A 21,667-nucleotide genomic window follows, 5' to 3' on the forward strand; every position below is an offset into this window, starting at 1 on the left:
TAATATTTGAAGTGGATCATAATCTTACCTCTAAGATGTCCTAAATCTATTGAACAACACTCATTCTTGTCAACTTTTGATCCACTTCAAATGCTGTCTACTGTATATACACATAGTTGCTAAAATCTAATTGACAAATAGACAGATGGCTATAGATAAACTGACAGATAGGCGGATAAACAGACTGACAGATGTATGAGTGTTTTTCTCACCGGTTGTGGCTGAGCTCCATCAGTGTGGCGTTCCGCAGCCCGCGGAAGCCGCTGTGCTGTAGCTGCTGCAGGGAGTCTCCGGAGCGGCTCAGAGTGCCGGTCTGTCCCGGGAGCTCGGCGGGGGAGCAGCGCACGGTGAGCGGCGTCCCGGAGCAGACGCAGCGCGGCGGACACAACGCGACGCTCCAGCAGACGCACATCAGCAGGAGCGACGCGCAGGCGAGCGTCAGCGGCATCATCCGAGCTCTGCGACTCACAGACCGGCGCGTCTGAGCAGCGCTGCCCGGGGAAAGACGCTCACAGCCCGGCCACTGCACAGCTGAGGATGCGGTGGGTGGAGCTCACACACTCCAAACACCTATCATACCTAACACACACTGAGCACACCACATGCACTCTCAGCAGAGCTGCACTGTAAAACACATCCACAAATTAGCAGTTTTTACTTTATTTCCCCTGTTTGGACAGCATTATGTGACCTTAATCTTTCTTTCAACAACTTTTAGAAGTTGGGAAAAGTGACTTTTATGAACATTTTAATACTTTAAAGTGATATATTTTGCACGGGTTGCTGTGGTACACTAATAAATCACCTGTAAATGAGCAGATTTCAATACCCTGATCTTTCTTCCAACAACTGTTAAACTTAAAAAAGTGAAAAAACTGTTTATATACTGTATTTTTTTACAGATACTGGCAAAGTTCACTCAAAAATGTAAATTTACTCACTTTTACTTGCTATTAAGTGTTTTTTTATCAAGTTTTTTCTTCTTCTGTTGGACACAATAGATGTTATTCTGAAAAAAGGTTGAAAACCTGTAACTAATGACATCCAAAGTGGGAAACACAACTACTATGGTTCCAGGTTTTCAGCATTCTTCAAAATATCTGCTATTGTGTTCAGCAGAAGAAAGAATCTCAGACAGGTTTAAAACAAGTAAAGGCTGAGTAAATGAAGTCATTATGCACTTTTAGGAAAAAAAAAAAATCTGTCATGCATAAAATTCTCAAATATACACTAAGAATGACTTGTAACCCAGCGTAAGGTGGTCAGATATGGATAAAAAAATTCTATAAAAATATCTGAGTTACTTTTACAAACAAATTTCTTCTCCATGTTGAGAAACGAAGAGCCAATGCAGACGTGTTTGTTGTGTATGGTGTCGATATGATACTCGCTGTAGCTCTATTTTAATTACGAATAAGTCTAATTTGCAAAAAAAAAACAAGATGAAGTATCCTTCAGTAATTTAAAATGAATGAGAAATGCAAACTCGTTTTTAGATTATTACACTATACAAATAGACAAATCAAAATGTTGGGTGATATTTGGTCCAGTAAAATTGATTTTAAAATGATTAACCCTGTCTATATTCTACCCAAAATTGGGTTAAAATAGTGAAGCATGTTTTAAGAGTGTGCAAACATCATTAACAAGCAAGCCCAGCCCACATGAAACAAATTCTAACACATTCAATCTCTTGAAAAATAACAAAGCACCATTTTAGTATCCCTAAAATGTATCCCTTCTCCATCCCTCTATTTTTAAGTAATGAGGACAAACTAATATTATGGATATATGTTTGTATTTGGTCATAAAATATAAATGAAGACATAAAAATCTAAAGTAATGAACCAAATGTAAAAAAAACTCTCGTTAAAAGAACACAAACATCCTGTAAACATCCTGGAACAGATTAAACACAAGGACAAAACCCAAACAAAACCATGAAGGGGATTTCCATGCTTACATTCCAAATATACTGGGCTGTTTTAACACAATGTTGGGTCAAATATTTACAAACCCAAATGCAGTGTTTGAAAATCTTGATTTAAATTTAACAAATGAACCCAACGCTGGATCAAATATGGACAAACCCAACCATTGAGTTTAAAAATGGTCATTTAAATTTAATTAAATTGACCCAACATTGGGGCAAATATAGAAAAACCCAACTGTTGAGTTAAAATGTGTCATTTTAATTTAATTTAATAAATTAACCCAACGTTAAGTCAAATATAGACAAACACAACTGCTGAGTTAAAAAGTGTCATTTAAATTTAATTAAATAAATTCAATGTTGGGTCGGATATGAACAAACCCAACGATTGAGTAAAAAAAAGTGTAATTTAATTAATTAAACTGACCTAATGTTAGGTCAAATATAGACAGACCCAACCATTTAGTAAAAATAAATTTATTTAAATTTAATTCAATAAATGAACCCATTTCCCAGTGATGGGTTGCAGCTGGAAGGGCATCCGCTGTGTAAAACGTGCTGGATAAGTTGGCGGTTCATTCCGCTGTGGCGACCCCAGATTAATAAAGAGACTAAGCCGAAAAAAAAATGAATGAATGAATAAATGAACCCCAATGTTGAGTCAAATATAGACACACACAACCGTTGAGTTAAAAAGCATGATTTAACTAATTAAACTAATTAAATTGACCCAACACTGAGAAAACCCAACCATTGAGTTTTAAAAGGGTCATTTATTTTAAAAAAATAAATGAACACAATCTTGGGTCAAATATGCTTAATTATTTTAATTGAATTAAAACTGCACTTTTTTTAACCCAACAGTTGGGTTGTTCCATATCTGACCAAACATTGCATTAAAACAACCCATCCTTTTTAGTGCACACTTCTCCTGAATGCAGTTCATGGATAGATATTTCGCAACAGTCTCAATAGGAAACGGTTTCATCACTGTAAGCCGTTGATATCCTGTATGTGTGATGATACTACACAGATATATCAGATGATGAAGCTCCTGTAATGGAAAACGTCCCTGTAATTCACATATTTACACACAATCTGCGAGTCGTGAGGTGTATATCGGTCTGTAATTCCAGCAGATTCACTTTTGATTGAGTTTTACAGCCGTGACTCTTGCTAATCCTGAGTTTGGGTTAATCCTGTGCATCATCTCTCAGTGTTTGATGCTCCTGTCGGCGCCGTTTCCCAGCATGCATCAGTCACCGCAGGTTGACGGCAAGGGCGATGGTAACGATGACCCCACAAATCATCAGGAAAGGCAGCCAGGTCTTCAGAAACCCCACGAAGCTGCAGAACAACGAGAAACACACACACACACACACACACACCTTCAAATAATCCATCTGAGCAGCAGGTAGATTTAAAGAGAGAGCTCGAACTGGCTGTGCGAAATAAATATCTGAAGATTATTAGAAATGCGCTAATCTAACAACGGCTGATTTTTGTTCAATATGAGCGATCGATCAACAACCGGATGGTTTTTGGTTTCAGTTTAGGGATGCACAATATATCGCTTTAGCATCGATATCAGAATCAGAATCAGAAAGAGCTTTATTGCCAGGTATGTTCACACATATGAGGAATTTGTTTTGGTGACAGAGCTTCTACAGTGCAACAGGATTACAGAGACAGGACAAAACACAGATCATAAATATATTTAAAAAATACAAGTAAGTAGTGAGTGCAAATATACAGATTGACAAGTGTATGTACATGTTTATTACTATATACAACGTTATATGTGCAGCTGTTATGTGCAAATTGGCATGTAAAGTGTGTTGTTAAATAAGTGTATATGTGTATAAAAGTGTATAGCAGTAGTGATGTTGGCTCCACAATTATTATCATCAAGTGTTCATGAGATGGATTGCCTGAGGGAAGAAACTGTTTCTGTGTCGGGCTGTTCTGGTGCGCAGTGCTCTGTAGCGTCGACCAGAAGGTAACAGTTCAAAGAGGCAGTGTGCTGGGTGTGAGGAGTCCAGAGTGATTTTGGCAGCCCTTCTGCTCGCTGTGGATAAGTACAGTTCTTGGGGAGTAGGAAGGGTTGTACCAGTGACTTGCTTTGGAGGTCGTATTTAGTAGCTGAGCTGAACCAGACAGTTATTGATGTGCAGATGACTGATTCAATGATGGAGGTGTAGAACTGTTTCAGCAGCTCCTTTGGGAGGTTAAACTTCCTCAGCTGACGAAGAAAGTACAGCCTCTGTTAAGCTTTTTTGACAATGGAGTCAATGTGAGTACAATATCGCAATGTGTGTTCACAATAGTGACATTGCAGGATCTGTAATATTGATCTGGGATTTTATCTGACCGCAGTTGAAGATTCTTACCATAAGGTTGATCATTTTTTGCATGTGTTTTTATCATATCAAGAGAGATTAAAGCATTTGGGCACAAGGAACCATTTGTAAGTTTAATAAAAACATATTTTGTTGAATTATTTATACAATGAAGTCTATGCAGTGTTATTTTACATTTGATTATTCAATTTATGAACCTGAATTCTTACCAAATACCTATTTATTGGTATTCATATCGCAATATATATTGCAGACAAACAAACCATTGCAATGTCCGATTATTCCAACATCGTGCAGCCCTGTTTCAGTTTGGTTGATATATTTTCTGATTTGCATACAAGCTGACACGACACACTAACATTATACTACAACGTCTATGAAGGAAATATTATAAATATTGTAGTGTACGGTTTTATGAAGACATTTATTAGTGAAATATTTACTGTCATATTAAAAATGTAGACTGTATTTTCTTCTTAGATTATCTCTTTATAATAATGCATATTAAACAGGACCAGGGGCAACGCAGTGGCGCAGTAGGTAGTGCAGTTGCCTCACAGCAAGAAGGTCGCTGGTTCGAGCCTCGGCTGGGTCAGTTGGTTTTCTGTGTGGAGTTTGCATGTTCTCCCTGCGTTCGCGTGGGTTTCCTCCGGGTGCTCCGGTTTCCCCCACAGTCCAAACACATGCGGTTCAGGTGAATTGGGATGGCTAAATTGTCCATAGTATAGTGTATGAGTGTGAATGAGTGTGTGTGGATGTTTCCCAGAGATGGGTTGCGGCTGGAAGGGCATCCGCTGCGTAAAACAAATGCTGGATAAGTTGGCGGTTCATTCCGCTGTGGCTCTGGCTGGAAAACAGCGCATTTCATTCATTCAGACAGAAAGGCTCTGAAAGCATACGTCTGTGACTGAAATGCGACCTCCGGTTATTGATCAACAAATAATATAAATATTACGAGCGTAAACATTAGGTGAGCAGGCTACATTGTAACCGCGTGTCCTAACAACACGCTACATGACGAGATGAGCAGTGATGAACAATCTGGCTTTTTGCACTAGAAGAAACATGACAGAGCTGTAAATACAGCCATTCAGAAGCACAGAATAGTGCACTCACTGATGAAATGGTAAAGTTTATAATCTAATTAATACATATGAACCCTCTTTAACATTATTAAATGTACAAGCTGAATAACATGTTTAGTTCTAAAGTTCAATTTCAGATGTTTATATGGCAATAAATGTCATGTGAAATGGCATCCAAACTCACATTATTAGCATTTAACACTGAATAAAGCACATGAGCTCTACCTGAGCTGATCGCTGTCTGTTTTCTGTTGTTCAGCTGTGAGAAATTAAAGCCGTTTCTAATATATCAATTCGAGGTGTTGATTAGGACAAAAACTGCTTTTAATATGGAGAATATTCCTTCTATCAGGTCTCGTTGCTTTTATTCAGAACACGCTTTAAATCACTCGCTCCCTCCTGTCCTCAATCTGGCAACCTGCGCTTGCGTTTGTTTTGATCCAGGAGTGCAATACCTAGTTCCACCACTGGGTGTCAAACCTACACACTGCACCTTTAAACTCTGCAATAACTACAGTCATGCGTTTCTCCTGGTCAACTATTATCATAACTCAACATTGCATGTACTGCGATGGGACTGTTGTGACGTGCACATTGCAATATCGATGCTCAAACCATATACTGTTCAGCCCTACCCTAAATCCTACTATGGAAGCCAATGGCTGCTTACTCAGAATATCTCGTTTGGTGTTCAACAGAAGAAAGAAACCCAAAGACTATAACTGTAAACTATAAACGTTTACAACCACTTGAGTGTGAGTAAATGAGGAAATGTTATATTTAGGTGAACTACCCCTTTAATTACTCACCCTAATGTCTCCGCTAACCCCAGAAGGACACAACTGTAGCTTTAAAGTGCTGAAATCTGAGTACAATCTTACACTCAGTGCTACAATCCATCTATTTCTCCCAGAACCCCTGCATGTGTGTGTGCTGGCGTGCTCTACAGCTAGATCCCAGTGGAACAAACACACACACACACTGCCATAAATCATTGAGTCAGAGGTAAGGACACACTGACTTCTGCATCCTCCAGCGCTGTCACGCTTATTCCTCACACTGATTATACTCACAGTTCATCGCATTTACTACCAGAGCTATAAACACCTGACATTTACATTTAAAGGACACCTATTATGCTCCTTTTTACGAGATGTTAAATGCATCTCTGCTGTCTCTAGAGTGTGTGTGTGTTTGAGTTTGAGCTGATAATAGCACACAGATAATGTTCTCTAGCGCTCTGACACTGACCCTTACAGGCTTTGATCCTGATTGTGGTGTTTTGGTGACTGTCGCTTTAAATGCAAATGAGATTGTGCTCTTTTCAGAAGAGGGCGGAGCTAGTCGGCTGTGCATCAGCATAGCGACAGATGTAAAACAGAAGTGTGTGTGTTGTCAGGTGTGCATGTGTGCTTCAGTGTGAGTGTGTGCTTCATGCTTCTGTCAGTCTATGTCGCTCCTGTCTCCGTTCATCTAAAACTCCACATCTATAATCCTCTTAGTCTATGCTGACATTATCTTCAGCAGCTCAAACACTCTAATGGCTAATGGACAGACGGCTGCTTCTCACTCAGGGCTGCTGTTTATGCTAATGAGATGGAGAGATGGGCACTAGTGGGCGGGGCTTTCCCCCTGTGATGACACATACAAAGGGAGAATGTCAATCAAAGTGTTTCTGCAGACTGATTTGATCAAGGCTGATCATAAAAAATTACAATTAATTCATGTTGACCATTAGAGACTGGAGATATTCACACACTGCTGACAGACACACAACTGTGTTTAAACCCCTTATAAAAGTGATTTTTGCATAATAGCTCTTCTTTAAGCACTGAGTACTTATTTATTTGCTGCTAAAAGTAGTGATGTGAACTTTTGTAATACTGAACACTAGAACAGAGAGTTAATTCTTAAAAGAATCGATTCAGAAGAGTCGATTCTAAAGGTCAGAATCAATCCCATCAATCTGAACAGAGTCATTTGTTTAGTTTAAAAAGAATCATTAATAATTTGACTCTCTTCTGCTAATAATGATCATCACAACCACTTGCTAACAATGATTAGATAGGTTTTAGGGTTGGTTGATGTCGACCAAATGTACGATGTCTAACGTGAAACATCGCAATGGACTATGGCAGGGGTCACCAAACTTGTTCCTGGAGGTCCGGTGTCCTGCAGATTTTAGCTCCAACTGTAATCAAACACACCTGAACAAGCTAGGTGAACAATCAAGGTCTTACTAGGTATACTTGAAACACCCAGGCAGGTGTTTTGAGGCAAGTTGGAGCTAAACCCTGGAGGGACACCGGCCCTCCGGGACCGAGATTGGTGACCCCTGGACTATGGTATCATCGCCGTAGGCGGCGGTGAATTAATTATTTATGAATAATTCATTCATTCATAGTGAATTAATCATTTGTAGCCTACAGTTTCAACTACCCGACCCGCATGGTCTTTGTTTTACCCATAACCAAATCATAAACAAATAAAGATAAGTTACATAAAAATGACCACCTGTCAATCACTTTTCCTGCGGGAATCTGGCATGAATAGGCAGAGTGATCTGTGTCGGTATAATGGCGTCCACAAACTTGGTTGGTAATGAAGGTGCACAACCAACATGAACCAACCAACAGTATCTGAGGTTTAGCTAAAATGACTAAGTACAAGCGTGAAAGAGAAAGACTGAAGCAGTGTACTGACGCTGTGACACGTTACCTGATAGATTCAAAACACAGAAGAGTCGTTAGATGAAGACAAGATTAATTAAATATCATGTTTAACCACTATAGTGAGACGCCATCCAGCGGTACATCCTTGATAAACTGTCTGACATGCACTGCTCTCTGGGGTTTTGTGCTTAAAGCACCCGCTGACTTCCTGGAGCTCTGAGGTGTGCATATGCAAAAGCACATGAGTGTGTGTGGTCACGTGATGTGGGTTTTCAGCGGTATAGGACGCAGGGCTGTTCAGAAATGCTAGATGAAACGCCAGTGTGGATGTGGATCGTTTTCGTTCTGAAGTGCCATTTTAAAACTAAGACGTATTAGTGTACACTAATGCGCAGGTTGCTGCTGCGACAGGGCCGGGGTGGAGGATCGCGATGCCAGCTCAGCATTGGCCATCAGCGATGGATGATGGCATTGTCTAGCGACCCAACCCTAATAGGTTTACACTTCCGAGAACAGATTCGAATGAGGCAACGCAGTGGCGCAGTAGGTAGTGCTGTCGCCTCACAGCAAGAAGGTCGCTGGTTCAAGCCTAGGCTGGGTCAGTTGGCATTTCTGTGTGGAGTTTGCATGTTCTCCCTGCATTCTTATGGGCTTCCTCCGGGAGCTCCGGTTTCCCCCACAGTCCAAACTCATGCCGTACAGGTGAATTGGGTAGGCTAAATTGTCTGTAGTGTATGAGTGTGGATGTTTCCCAGAGATGGGTTGCAGCTGGAAGGGCATCTGCTGTGTAAAACATGTGCTGGATAAGTTGGCGGTTCATTCTGCTGTGGCGACCCCAAATTAATAAAGGGACTAAGCTGAAAAGAAAATGAATGAATGAATGATTCAAATGAATCGATTCAACTGGTTCAAATGACTGTATCTGCATAAAGCTGTCATTTCTAACAGCCGGTTATGCTATTGCTGAATATTACTGTTAATGGTGTTTAAGTTGACTTATCAATTTAATGCACATATTGATAAATGTTAAGAGCATCACTCTGAATATCCTACATGAAAAGATAACCGATGCATGGTGTGAAGGATTTATCCTACTTATTTTTATTTTATTTAAACTTTTAGACTATATGTTTCATATAGCATGCATGCAATAAAAGTTGTGCTGGATTCAGTTTCCTTTTAGCTTATTGTAAAATATAATTCTTTTAAAATTTCAAATTTGCCAAGCATTTCTTCTAAAGCAGTGATAATTAAAGTGCCAGTCACATGATTTCAGTAAACGAGGCTTTGTTACATCAGAACTGCTTCAAAAAACATATTTACATTTCGGTGGTTAACCGCTAACCTTTGACCTCTGCTAAACACCACTGCCCTTGTTGTTGGTTTTTTTGTTTTACCTGACCTCAAATCAGCTTTAGACATTTATAGACATTTAAATGACACATTTGTATGATACAGAGGAGGAATTGTAGTTAAGTGTCTTTAATTGGCCTGGTTAACCAGCCCTGCAATTATTTGATAAAGCAACACAATTTACTGACACATCATATTAATTATTTTAATTGATTTGATTTTTTAAGACCTGCATCAAGCTACCAATTCATTCATTCGTTTTCTTTTCAGCTTAGTCCCTTTATTAATCTGGGGTTGCCACAGCGGAATGAACCGCCAACTTATCCAGCACATGTTTTACGCAGTGGATGCCTTTGTAGCTGCAACCCATCACTGGGAAACATCCACACACACAGAGACACAACGGACAAATTTAGCTTACCCAATTCACCTGTACCACGTTTTTTGAACTGTGGGGGAAACCGGAGCACCCGGAGGAAACCCACGCGAACACGGGGAGAACATGCAAACTCCACACAGAAATGCCAACTGACCCAGCCGAGGCTTGAACCAGCGACCTTCTTGTTGTGAGGCGATTGTGCTACCCACTGCGCCACCCCAAGCTACCAATTGATTTTCTAAATGATTGTTATTTCATTTTATGTTAAAAGCTCAACAAAAATATTCAGTGAAATCATGCAGCAGTGATGAATAGTTAAACTCAGGCATGATAACATGCTTTTGGCTGAAAGATGGGAATATAGTAGGTGTTGTTACAGATCAAGTATCTTCATTATTTTATAAAAACTTCAGTTACCCTCAGAATCTTTAATCACGGATCATAACCTTCCCTGCCCCCTCAAAACAACTCTCTTCACATCCGGTCACATGGAATGCCTTTAGGGCGGAGCTATCAGTTCTTTAAGGCGGGACCATCTGTAACTTAGGCCGGAGCTAACAGTTTTTTTAGGATGAAGCTATCTGTCCTTTATGATAGAGATATCAGTCTTTAGGGTGGAGCTATCAGTGTGTTAGGGTGGAGCTATCAGTGCATTAAGGTAGGGTCATCATTCCTTTTAGGGAGGGCCTATCAGTCTTTTAGGGTGGAACTATCAATCCTTTAGGGAGGGGCTATCAGTCTTTTAGGGTGGAGCTATCAGTCTGTTAGGGAGGGGCTATCAGTCTGTTAGGGTGGAGCTATCAGTCTTTTAGCGAGGGGCTATCAGTCCTTTAGGGAGGGGCTATCAGTCATTTAGGGTGGAGCTATCAGTCCTTTAGGGAGGAACTATCAGTCCTTTAGGGAGGGCTATCAATCTTTTAGGGAGGGTCTATCAATCCTTTAGGAGGAGCTATCAGTCATTTATGTTGGGGCAACCAATATTTTAGGGCTAGGCTATCAGTCTTTTAGGGTGGTCCTATCAGTCAATTAGGGTGGGGCTATCATTGTCTCATTTCAGCTCTGCCTTCATCCATTCGTCAATCTTCCTTCATTTTGTTAGTAATACCCGTCTTCCTACAATCCAATCGGCTCACAAAGTACATCATGCCCCGCTCTACATATTTTTCTCATTTCAAACGGTCTCATTTTTTTACATGTAGAGGTAAACAGGTTAATGTTAGCTTGTGTTTGATGGCGATGTTTCTGACCTGACGTGTTTGCTGTGGATGAGAAAGCGCAGGCACAGGTTAGCCATGTTCCAGGATGAGCTGTTGTTGTAGCGCATCAGATTCAGAGCCATGGCCACATGAGAGTGACAGTTATCACAACACAGATTGTGCTGAAAAAAACCAACACAAGCCAACAGCGGTTAACACTAAGCAATGAAAAAAATAGATAAACACACAGATGATCAAATCTAAAATCACTAAAACTAAAGGTGCTTCAGGCGTAAATTAACGTGCCTGTGCTTTTGGATAGGGGATTCTTCATGATCTACAAAAAAACTATTAGTCCAAGGCACTCGAAAAATCTGCCATTTTGGACACGTCTATTATTTAAACAACTCTTTAAAATAATAGCCATGTCAATAAAGGCTTTTAAAGTTTTTTTACATTATTTTAGAGTGCCTTGGACTGATTGTTTTTTTGTAAACATACAGATTAATCAGACAGAGAAGTGTGTATTAATAATAATCTTTTGTCTAAAATGAACATGACCCCCACAAGACTCTGCCCCCTTTAAACAACTCAGCTAAAGTTATACTCATATATATATTATAACAATATAATATTAGACTGATATTTTGTACATATAATATTGAGTTTTTTTGCAAGCATTTAATAATTTTGCTCTAAGAAAAACGTTGGATTATTACACAGTGCAGCTCATTTCTTACAGGGAATTATTAACCATCTGTGCTTATAGTTTTAAATCAATCCAATATCAGCATCTGATAAATATTGGTGCATTTCTAATTTCTGTCAGATATCCCAGCAGATTTCCCACCATTCTGTTCTTGTATTCCTCCGACGCTTCATGTACGGCCACATCCCAGGCGTTTGCTCCACTGCCGTACACTTTATTCTTATCCAGCTTCCAGTATCTACAAAAACAAGCATTAAAGAACACATTACATCAATAACATCATCTTTAAACAACTATATTTCATATGCAGATCAGGGGGGTAAGGATCCATAAAGAATTACACACTTATTTTAAACAATTCAAGATTTTTCTGTAGAGCGCTTACAAAAGGTGCACATTATTGCATTACAATTAAAACAAGTTCAAATCAGTGTGAAGTGTAAGTTGCTGCAGACTTTTATTACAGCATGAATTAAAAATGCAGCATGATCCTTCAGAAATCATTATAATATGTCGATCTGCTGTTCTATTGTGAGCCGTTATCATTGGTACTAAATCACTAATAATGATTGTGTTCAATTATTAGCGCTGAATTTGTTTGTCTTGCTTCACATAGTATTGTAGACAGGCCTGTCACAATAATCAATATATCAACTTATAGATGATCTCAATCATCTTTGCCATTGTAATATATATTTACATATTTAAAAGTAACATTAAAGCCATTTAACAAAGTTTATAATTGGACATTTACCTAATAGGACATTTAATAGTATGTATAATAACATTTACCTTTAGTCTAGTTAAAATTTACAAGACAAGGTATTGCTGCACAATTACCTGAAATGCGTCAAACACACACTGGAAACAATATTTGACTAATAAAAATACTAATATATAACATGATAAACAAACAAGGTAAAAACAATAATTAAAAACATCAAATTATGCAGGCAACAGTTTTAGAGCACGAGGAATAAAGGAGAGTTCATGACGTTTAGTTTTACTCCTGAGTATAGCAAATGTCTTATGTCGCCTAAGAAGGTAGGATGACACTGGAGCCTTAGGAAGAAAACAATGCCGTGGTGATAGACTATCACTGAGTATTTTAGTGAGAGTATGTATGGTGGCTTCCTCACACCTTTCACTCAGTGTTGGGAAAGATGAAGTCGGAATATGTATTATCCGACAGCATCACTTTTGCATCCTCTCTATCTCCTCAGAGACACCTTTAGGTAGTCCGCCCCAGACTGGCATACTCAAGAACTGGCCGTATAAAGGTCAAGTACACTTGCATTAGAACATCACAAGGAAGACCTGCTTTTTTGGATTCACAAAGAGGGTACATGCTGTAAAATCATGAACTTAACTTGGGCATCTCATAATAGATCAGAGGATATTTGCACACTCAGCAATTTAAAGGTGGGAACTCTACTAAAGTGCTTATCCTGAGACAACAGGAGAGGGAGAGGAGGGGATGTTGACCTCTCTTCTGGCACTTATTATCATATCCAAACCCATATGCATATCTTTCTAACATCAAATTATATAATCTAAATATCCTTCAGAACACTAGGTAATTTAAAGTGTTTATTTATATTTGCATTATTATACTGTTATATAATCATTATATATATATAATGTGGCTGTTAGGTTTCACGTATGTTTTGTGGTGTTTTGTTGTTTTGCGTGATCTTCTGTCTTTTCCGCTGTGTATCCTGTTCTGTTTTAGGTGTGCAACCATTGGTTGAAGGGGCTGTCAATCACCATCGTCACTCGATCAGCGCGCCAATCAGAAGCTGGTCCGCACAGTATAAAAGCCGTGCGCTTGTGCTGTTCTTCAGGAGTCTCCTCACTTGTGTCGGCCAGCTAGTTTTCTCTCGATTAAGTCAGTGCTTTATTAGATAATCTTGTGCAGCTCAATTTAGTATCTATTGAGAAGTTGAACGATCTTTATGAGAATTGGATTAATAGCTCTTGTTTTGCTAATAGCTAACAGTGTGTACTTTAGTAATGTTAGCAGTTTAGTATATCTATTTGTTAGTTAGTTGATGGAGGCATTGCCACATGTGTAATTATGTTTACATAGTTATGAAGTTTAGTTAAGCTACGAGCTAAAGATTACGGTTTTGTTTCTGCATTTTTCTTTGATTAGTTAGTTTAGTGGGTTGGGGTCTAGTTAGATCGTTTTGTTATATTTATTTCTTAGTTTTGGCAACACTCCTGCTTTCATTGTTTAATTCGATTATTTAAAATTACATTTACATTACATTACAGTTCCTATATTCATTGCTTGACATTATCTGTTTAATAAATACTTACTTTTTGTTTCACTTAACAAGCAGTTGTGTCATCTCTTTTTTCATCCAGCATCATTAGAGACTCACTGAGTGTTACGTTTCATCTTGATTATTAATAGCATCCTGTACATATATTCATTTATTGTAAATCTGTTCATAGCTAATACAACCTGTATATAATGTTCATAGTACATCCATCTGTAAATATCACCATAGTTTATCTATAACTGCACTTTATAACTTATACCTGTCTCCTGCACTTGCTGCTATTGCACTGCTGGTTAGACCCAAACTGCATTTCATTGCCTTGTACATGTACATGTGTAATGACAATAAAGATGAATCTAATCTAATATTTTAATAATTTAAACTTGTAATAGTGGTATAAAATGATCTCAAAATGACAATAATACTACTTATCACAACCATTTCTGTGACAATATATATTATCGCACAGCAAAGATTCCTTAACATGACAGGCCTAATTGTAGAAACTGTGATACATTTGACTTTTAGGATTCTTTGATTAATTTATTTTCTTATTTGCAATCTTTTTTTATATTATAAATCTATTTATAATCAGGTGACACTGAAGAACGGAGTAACGATGATGAAAATCCAGCTTTAAGTCACAGGAATAAATTCACTTTGGTACCTGTACATTCACAGCCATTTCAAATGATAATAATTTTCACTAATTATCATTTTTACCGTATTTTTGACCAAATAAATGCCGCCTTGGTGAGCAGAATAAGCTATTTTTTAAAAATATTTTCAAACCTTTGACTGATGAAAATGAATATTGAGTAGAGGGCGGGGATTTTCCTTTTAGAGCTCCGCCTCTCATCGTTCACTCTCAGCAAACTAATGGTTGGAGAGGTGTGTCTAAGCATATTTCAGCCAATCAGAAAAGGACTGCCATTCCACAGCAGAAGCAGATTGATTTTTTTTTTTTTTACTTTGCACTGGTTATTTATCGGCAGCACAGTGACTCAGCAAGAAGGTCGCTGGTTCGAGTCCTGGCTGGGTCAATTGGTGTTTCTATGTGGAGTTTTCATGTTCTCCCCGTGTTGGCGTGGGTTTCCTCCGGGTGCTCTGGTTTCCCTCATGGACCAAACACATGTGCTATAGGGGAATTGATTAACTAAATTGGCTGTAGCGTATGAATGTGTGTGTGTGAGAATGAGTGTGTATGGGTGTTTTCCAGTACTGGGTTGCAGCTGGGCATCTGCTGCGTAAAAATTCCGCTGCTGGAATAGTTGGTGGTTCATTCCGCTGTGGCAACCTCTGATTAATAAAGGGACTAAGCCGAAGGAAAATAAATGAATGAATGAATAAATGATTAACTGTTCACTTTAAAGGGTCTGTTCACCCAAAAATGAAAGTTTACTCACTATTGACTCACGCTCAAATGGTTATAAGCCTTTATGAGTTTCTTCTGTTAAACACAAAAGAAGATATTTCGAAGCAAGCTGAAAACCTTTAACCATTGACTTCTATAGTAGAAAAAACAAATACTATAAAAGTCAATAATTACAGGTTTCTAACATTCTTCAAAATATCTTTTTTCGTGTTGATGAAATAAACTAGTTAGTAAATGATGACAGAATTTTCACTTTTGGGTGAACTGTCCCTTTAAGACACTAGTCAAATAAACACTGTACGTCTTGATATTGCAGACTTTAAATATTACAAGTATTATTTTTATGTATTATTAAATGACTGGTGCACAGTGTATTTTTCAGGCTTGGTTGTGTTTATAAGATGCAAAGCAATGTGTGCTCCTGCTTTACTTGTAGAAAATCCCCTTATTTGTTCATATACCTAACTTTATTTATATACAGCTACTCAGCTAACATGAAAACCACTGTCATACGTCCTAGTTCCTCAAAGACCCGCCCTCAAGAGGCTCTGATTGGTCAGCTAGCATAATGTGCAGTGATTCACGGATTGGCTCCACGTCACGCCCCTACAAGCACACACTTTTGCGGTGTGTAAACAGTAGCTGCTAGCAGTTTGAGCCTGAATCAGACAGAAAACGAAGAGGACACAGCTGAACCTCACGCCTGCTCTCTACAATAACATGACAAGTGTCTTTCATATATATATATTGGGGTTATAAGCATGTGTCAGTTCATTATCTGAGATGTAGAACACAGGGAAAGCGTCCGCATAGATTGACACTGCAGCACTGATGAAGATTGTGGCTGTTTACAGGGGTTTGATGGATAAACAGAGTTTGTACCTAAACTGTTATGCTGTGTTCACACCAGACGCGGAGTGCACGTCTAAATCGCGATATTCGTGCGTGAACATTTTGAGTTTACGCGCTTCATTCGCACGTCAAATTCACTTCAGAACAGACGCGGATTCGCATCATGGGCAGGGCTTCTGTCTGTCCTGTGACTGTAGCTTCGTTGCTAAATGGCTAACATGGATTTTATTGAGAGAATAGCTGTGTTATGTGCTTTATGAAGGCTGAAAAACAGCATCGTATCATTTGGAGCCATGTCTGAGTCCACTAGATCCTTTCAGAGGTGCAGCCAGCTCTGTGAGCTCATAAACTCCTCCAGAACTGTACCTGGATAATGGATGATGGAAGCTTTCAGCGGTGCTTCTGACTGAGCCGAGCCCAGTTTGATCAACTGTTGTCGGTGTCCGCTGGAGGATTTTCCCCCGGGACACCAACAACAAGCGCTACGTCATAATCATGCGTCCACAAGCGCAAGCTCCTGATTGGTTAACACGGTGCGAATGTCTGCTGAAGTTCAGATTTTCGAACTCGAGCGATTTGCACGTAAATCACGTCAAACGCAAAATTCTCAATTCGTGCATATCGCGTCATTCGCGCCGCGCAATTCACGCGTAATGCGCCGTTTGTAATGCGCTTGTTTGCCTTGACTTACCATGTAAATCACTCGCGCTTGATGCTTCTTCCACGTCTGGTGTGAACGCAGCATTAGCGGTGCCAAACAGCATTTCCCCTTTGTTTACATCCTTGTTTACGTGCAATTTTAACTAATAAAAACTCTTAGAGGTCGCGTCTCACAATCCACAGCTTCTGCTATTATGGTTGAGCTGCTCCTTCTCTAAGGAGTTTCAGCTGAATCCAGCACTGAACTGGGAGAGATTCTAGAAGCTGTCCTTTGTCAAATGCTAGAGCTATATCTGTTTAATAATTCTCTGAAGAATAATTATTATTAAACTGTAAGCACTTCTGTCTTTGTGTCGTGTCCTTTGGAAGCCCAAATACAGAAACAGAAGCAGCTCTGTGGAAATAGCAGCGTTTGGATGACATTTTAGCTCTATCTCTGCTGTAACATTACAGCGCCTCTGGCCACGCCCCTTTGCTGTGCAGGGTGAACGCACATAACCTGAAGCGTTTGTGATCTCACTAGTCTGGATGTATTCTTTGTAGTCCTCAAACTTCGTTCATTGTAGGCTTTGCTAAGCTAACTCTGTAAAACCCAATGTTTCCCTTTACATTGAGCATCTTACATTCAGAGATGCTGTTTATGTTCACGCAGCTACATTACACATCAACAATATCATATCATAGGGCAGTGTTTCTCAGCTACATTCCCTGAGCACCACCAACACTGCATGTTTTAGATGTCTCCTTTGTCTGTCACACGTCTTTCAGTCTCTGCTAATGAGCTGATGATCTGAATCAGGTGTGAATGTGCAGGGCTGGTGGTCCTCCAGGAACGTGGTTGAGAAACACTGTCATAGTGGACCACCCCTTTAATAGTTTATGATAATGATCGCTCTCTGGGTTGGCCATATTTTATAGTAAATGAAATGTGATGTGTTTTTACGCTCACTTTGTTGGTTTTCCGAAGGCCATGTTGTCCTCCTGTGTACAGCAGAGATGAGAGACGTGTTAATAAGCAGAATCAGTGCTGATTAAAGACAGAATGAGCAGATGTAGGAGACTCACTGAGACGAAGTACGGTCCTGCGAAATCCCGGATCACCCCGGCGGAGCTGCAGATGCCCATGTGGCCAATGAAGGGCAGGAACCAGCTGACAACACACAACAATAATCAACACAACACAACAATACATTGATGACTGATGAACACAACAATACAACAATCAACACAATAATCAACAACACAATAACTAACACAACACCACAGTAATAAACACAACACAGCAATATAATTATGAATGATGAACACAACAATACAATCAACACAACACAATAATCAACAACACAATTAATAACACAACACCACAGTAATAAACACAACACAGCATAACAATAATGAATAATGAACACAACACAACAATACAAAACCCATAAATACTGTTCACCATACACCACAGACACTGATCGGGAATATATGTGTGTGAGTGTGAGTGTATGATAGTGTGTGTTTATGAGTGTGTGTGTGTTAGAGAGTATATTTGTCTATGACTTGGTGTGAGTGTGTGTGTGTGTCTGTTTGAGAGAGTGTGAGTGCATGATAGTGTGTGTTTATGAGTGTGTGTGTGTGTATATATGTGTGTGTTAGAGAGTATTTTTGTCTATGACTTGGTGTGAGTGTGTGTGTGTCTGTTTGAGAGTGTGAGTGTATGATAGTGTGTGTTTATGAGTGTGTGTGTGTGTGTTAGAGTATATTTGTCTATGACTTAGTGTGTATGTGTGTATGTGTGTGTGTGTGTGTGTGTGTGTGTGTGTAAGTGCGGCTGTTTGAGAAAGTGTAAGTGTATAATAGTGTGTATGTTTATGAGTGTGTGTTTGAGAGAGTAAGTGTATGATAGTGTGTATGTTTATGAGTGTGTGTGAGTGTGTATGTGTGTGTTAGAAATTATATTTGTCTACTGATTGTGTGTTAAGAGTATATTTGTCTATGACTGTGTGTGTGTCTGTCTGTTTGAGAGAGTGTGAGTGTATGATAGTGTGTGTGTTAGAGAGTATAATTGTCTATTACTGTGTGTGTGTGTGTGTAAGTGCGTCTGTTTGAGTGTAAGTGTATGATAGTGTGTATGTTTAAGAGTGTGTGTGTCTGTGTGTGTGTTAGAGAGTATACTTGTCTGAGTGTGCTTGTATGGATGTTTAAGAGACTGTGTGTGCATGTTTATGTGTGTAAGTGCGTCTGTTGGACTGTATGCGTATGATAAAGTGTATGTTTATGAGAGTGTGTTAGAGAGTATATTTATCTATGACTGAGTGTGTGTGTGTGCATCTGTTTGAGAGAGTGTGAGTGTATGATAGTGTGTGTGTTAGAGAGTATAATTGTCTATTACTGTGTGTGTGTGTGTGTGTGTGCGTGTGTGTGTGTGTGTGTAAGTGCGTCTGTTTGAGTGTAAGTGTATGATAGTGTGTATGTTTAAGAGTGTGTGTGTCTGTGTGTGTGTGTTAGAGAGTATACTTGTCTGAGTGTGCTTGTATGGATGTTTAAGAGACTGTGTGTGCATGTTTATGTGTGTAAGTGCGTCTGTTGGACTGTATGCGTATGATAAAGTGTATGTTTATGAGAGTGTGTTAGAGAGTATATTTATCTATGACTGAGTGTGTGTGTGTGTGTGCATCTGTTTGAGTGCAAGTGTATGATAGTGTGTATGTTTAAGAGTGTGTGTGTGTATGTGTTAGAGGGTATATTTGTCTATGAGTGTGTTTGTATGGATTTTTGAGACTGTGTGTGCATGTTAATGAGTGTGTGTGTACAGTTTAAGAGTGAAAAGTGCACATAGAGAGCCGTTGTCAATCATGTATACTAATGTGTGTGTGTGTGTGTGTGTGTGTGTGTGTGTGTGTGTGTGATAGAAAGATAGAAAGCGAAAGCTTGTGTGTTTTGATTATACGAGCTCGCCTCTCATCATTATGACAGACGGACACGCGCTCGATAAAGCGCGCATCCGCCAGAACGACTCGTTTGGTTACTCACGTCAGTACCGGGATCGGTGTCCAGACGATACAGTGCGGGTACCGGCTCATTTCTCTGTCGATTTTGTCGAAACCGCTGTGGTAGTGCTTCATGGTGTCAATCTCGCTTACATCCGCCATCACAGTCTGTGCGCTGACGTCATCACGGCCACACGCACACTCGTGCCGCCGGAAAAAGCCGAGCGCTAGCCGAATACAACAACGCTTGTACCACTTGGGTTTATCAACATATAATATTCCAGAAAGAAAGATCAGAGGAACTAATACATTCATTATATGTACTTTACATTAATGCTTTTTGTTTTACACTTCGTAGTACAAATTAACTTCTATTCTGATATCAAGAATGCAAAGTGTAATGTTAAATATGTACTTTATTGTCTTGAAAATAACGCCTAATAAAGTCTTATTGCTCTTAAGGGGTGTTATTTATCTGAAGTTAATAATCTACATAGGGTAAAAAAAAAAAAAAATTAAAAGTATATATATATATATATATATATATATATATATATATATATATATATATATATATATATATATATATATATATGAACCGCCACTATTCCAGTATGTTTTACACAGCGGATGCCCTTCCAACCCAGTACTGGAAAACACTCATATACACTCATTCACACACACTCATACACTATGGCCAATTTAGTTCATCAATTCATCTAGATGTGCTATATTTGCATAAATATATTTTCTACAAATACATTATTGAATTCTATTTTAAAATATATAGTTTTTAAAAAAATAAATAAATATTTTACCCTTTAGGGGCAGCACGGTGGAGCACAATCGCCTCACAGCAAGAAGGTCGCTGGTTCGAGTCCCGAAATTGTCCATAGTGCATGATTGTGTGTGTGAATGAGTGTGCATGGACGTTTCCCAGAGATGGGTTGCAGCTGGAAGTGCATCCGCTGCCTAAAACATATGCTGGATAAATTGGCGGTTCATTCCGCTGTGGCGACCCCTGATTAATAAAGGGATTAAGCCGAAAAAAAAAAATAAATGAATTTTCCCCTTCATATATTCACATGTAACATCACATAAATCTTTATTTGTAATAATGTATGATAATTATATACATTTTTTTACTAAATCAATATATTTTTATAATATTTAGAAACATATTTAGTTTAAAATTAAATATATTTTTGATAATTTTTTTTTTAATGAACAACACAGATGCAACATATATTTACTCTATATATTGGCCAGGAATAAATGTTTACTTTAACATATAAGTTGAGTAACTCTGATCCAACACAGATTGTTGAGAAAGGATTATTTAAATAAGCGTATAACAGCAAACACTAAAATTATCATTAATAACTCTACTGCAATTTAATTAAACTGGAATTTAAATTTGGAATTAAATTGATCATGTTTAGCTATACAAAAACCACATCACTATATTACTTTGAGAAGTGTTCAAACTAAATACATTGATCTGACTATTTAATTGTTCCTATAATGTTTGAACACACTGAGTTGAATCAATAGATTTATGTACACACTAGCCTATTTAATTAAAATGGTTATATCACTTAATACACAAAATGATGTGTATTTTTAAAGCGTTGATTTTTTATGTACATATTTTTTGAAGAAATTAGTGTGTATGTGTTCAAGTGAAAGCACACTTGACTGCATTATGATGGTTAAATAAGATTAAAAACCTGTTTGTTTTGGCAGGATAAAAGCATGCGCACACACAGATGAAATGTAAAGTAAATGTAGAACAACTTTACTGGTCTGTATACAGTGTTTGTGTCA

The 21,667-nt window shown here is 38.6% G+C and overlaps 2 protein-coding genes across 2 annotated transcripts in view; both read right to left on the reverse strand.

Annotated features, from left to right (window-relative positions):
* The window catches only part of tpbgl (trophoblast glycoprotein-like), an 8,430-nt gene extending 7,979 nt beyond the window's left edge, over positions 1-451 (reverse strand). Inside the window, exon 1 of the mRNA XM_056475963.1 lies at positions 213-451. Coding sequence (XP_056331938.1) covers positions 213-451 — 239 coding nt within the window. The remainder of the gene's footprint in view (positions 1-212) is intronic.
* Positions 452-1,781: 1,330 nt separating this feature from the next.
* On the reverse strand, positions 1,782-20,009 carry tmem222a (transmembrane protein 222a). The gene is made up of 6 exons (XM_056476060.1): positions 19,884-20,009; positions 17,928-18,012; positions 17,812-17,843; positions 11,829-11,925; positions 11,030-11,160; positions 1,782-3,280 (listed from the first exon to the last, which is right to left on the reverse strand). The coding sequence occupies exons 1-6, from the start codon at positions 20,000-20,002 to the stop codon at positions 3,193-3,195; spliced, it is 552 nt and encodes a 183-aa protein (XP_056332035.1). The 5' UTR covers positions 20,003-20,009; the 3' UTR covers positions 1,782-3,192.
* Positions 20,010-21,667: the final 1,658 nt, after the last annotated feature.

The sequence above is a fragment of the Danio aesculapii genome, chromosome 16, assembly GCF_903798145.1.
Source record: "Danio aesculapii chromosome 16, fDanAes4.1, whole genome shotgun sequence".
Lineage (NCBI taxonomy): Eukaryota > Metazoa > Chordata > Actinopteri > Cypriniformes > Danionidae > Danio > Danio aesculapii.

What these genes read in the sequence shown, in the direction of transcription:
- tmem222a (XM_056476060.1), bottom strand. Translation starts at nt 20,002, where the DNA reads ATGGCGGATGTAAGCGAGATTGACACCATGAAGCACTACCACAGCGGT. An exon ending in GCCTTCGGAAAACCAACAAA is followed by an intron (nt 11,926 to 17,811) that starts GTGAGCGTAAAA and finishes TTGTTTTTGTAG; the next exon opens with ATACTGGAAGCTGGATAAGA. An exon ending in ATCCACAGCAAACACGTCAG is followed by an intron (nt 3,281 to 11,029) that starts GTCAGAAACATC and finishes GTTGTTCTGCAG; the next exon opens with CTTCGTGGGGTTTCTGAAGA.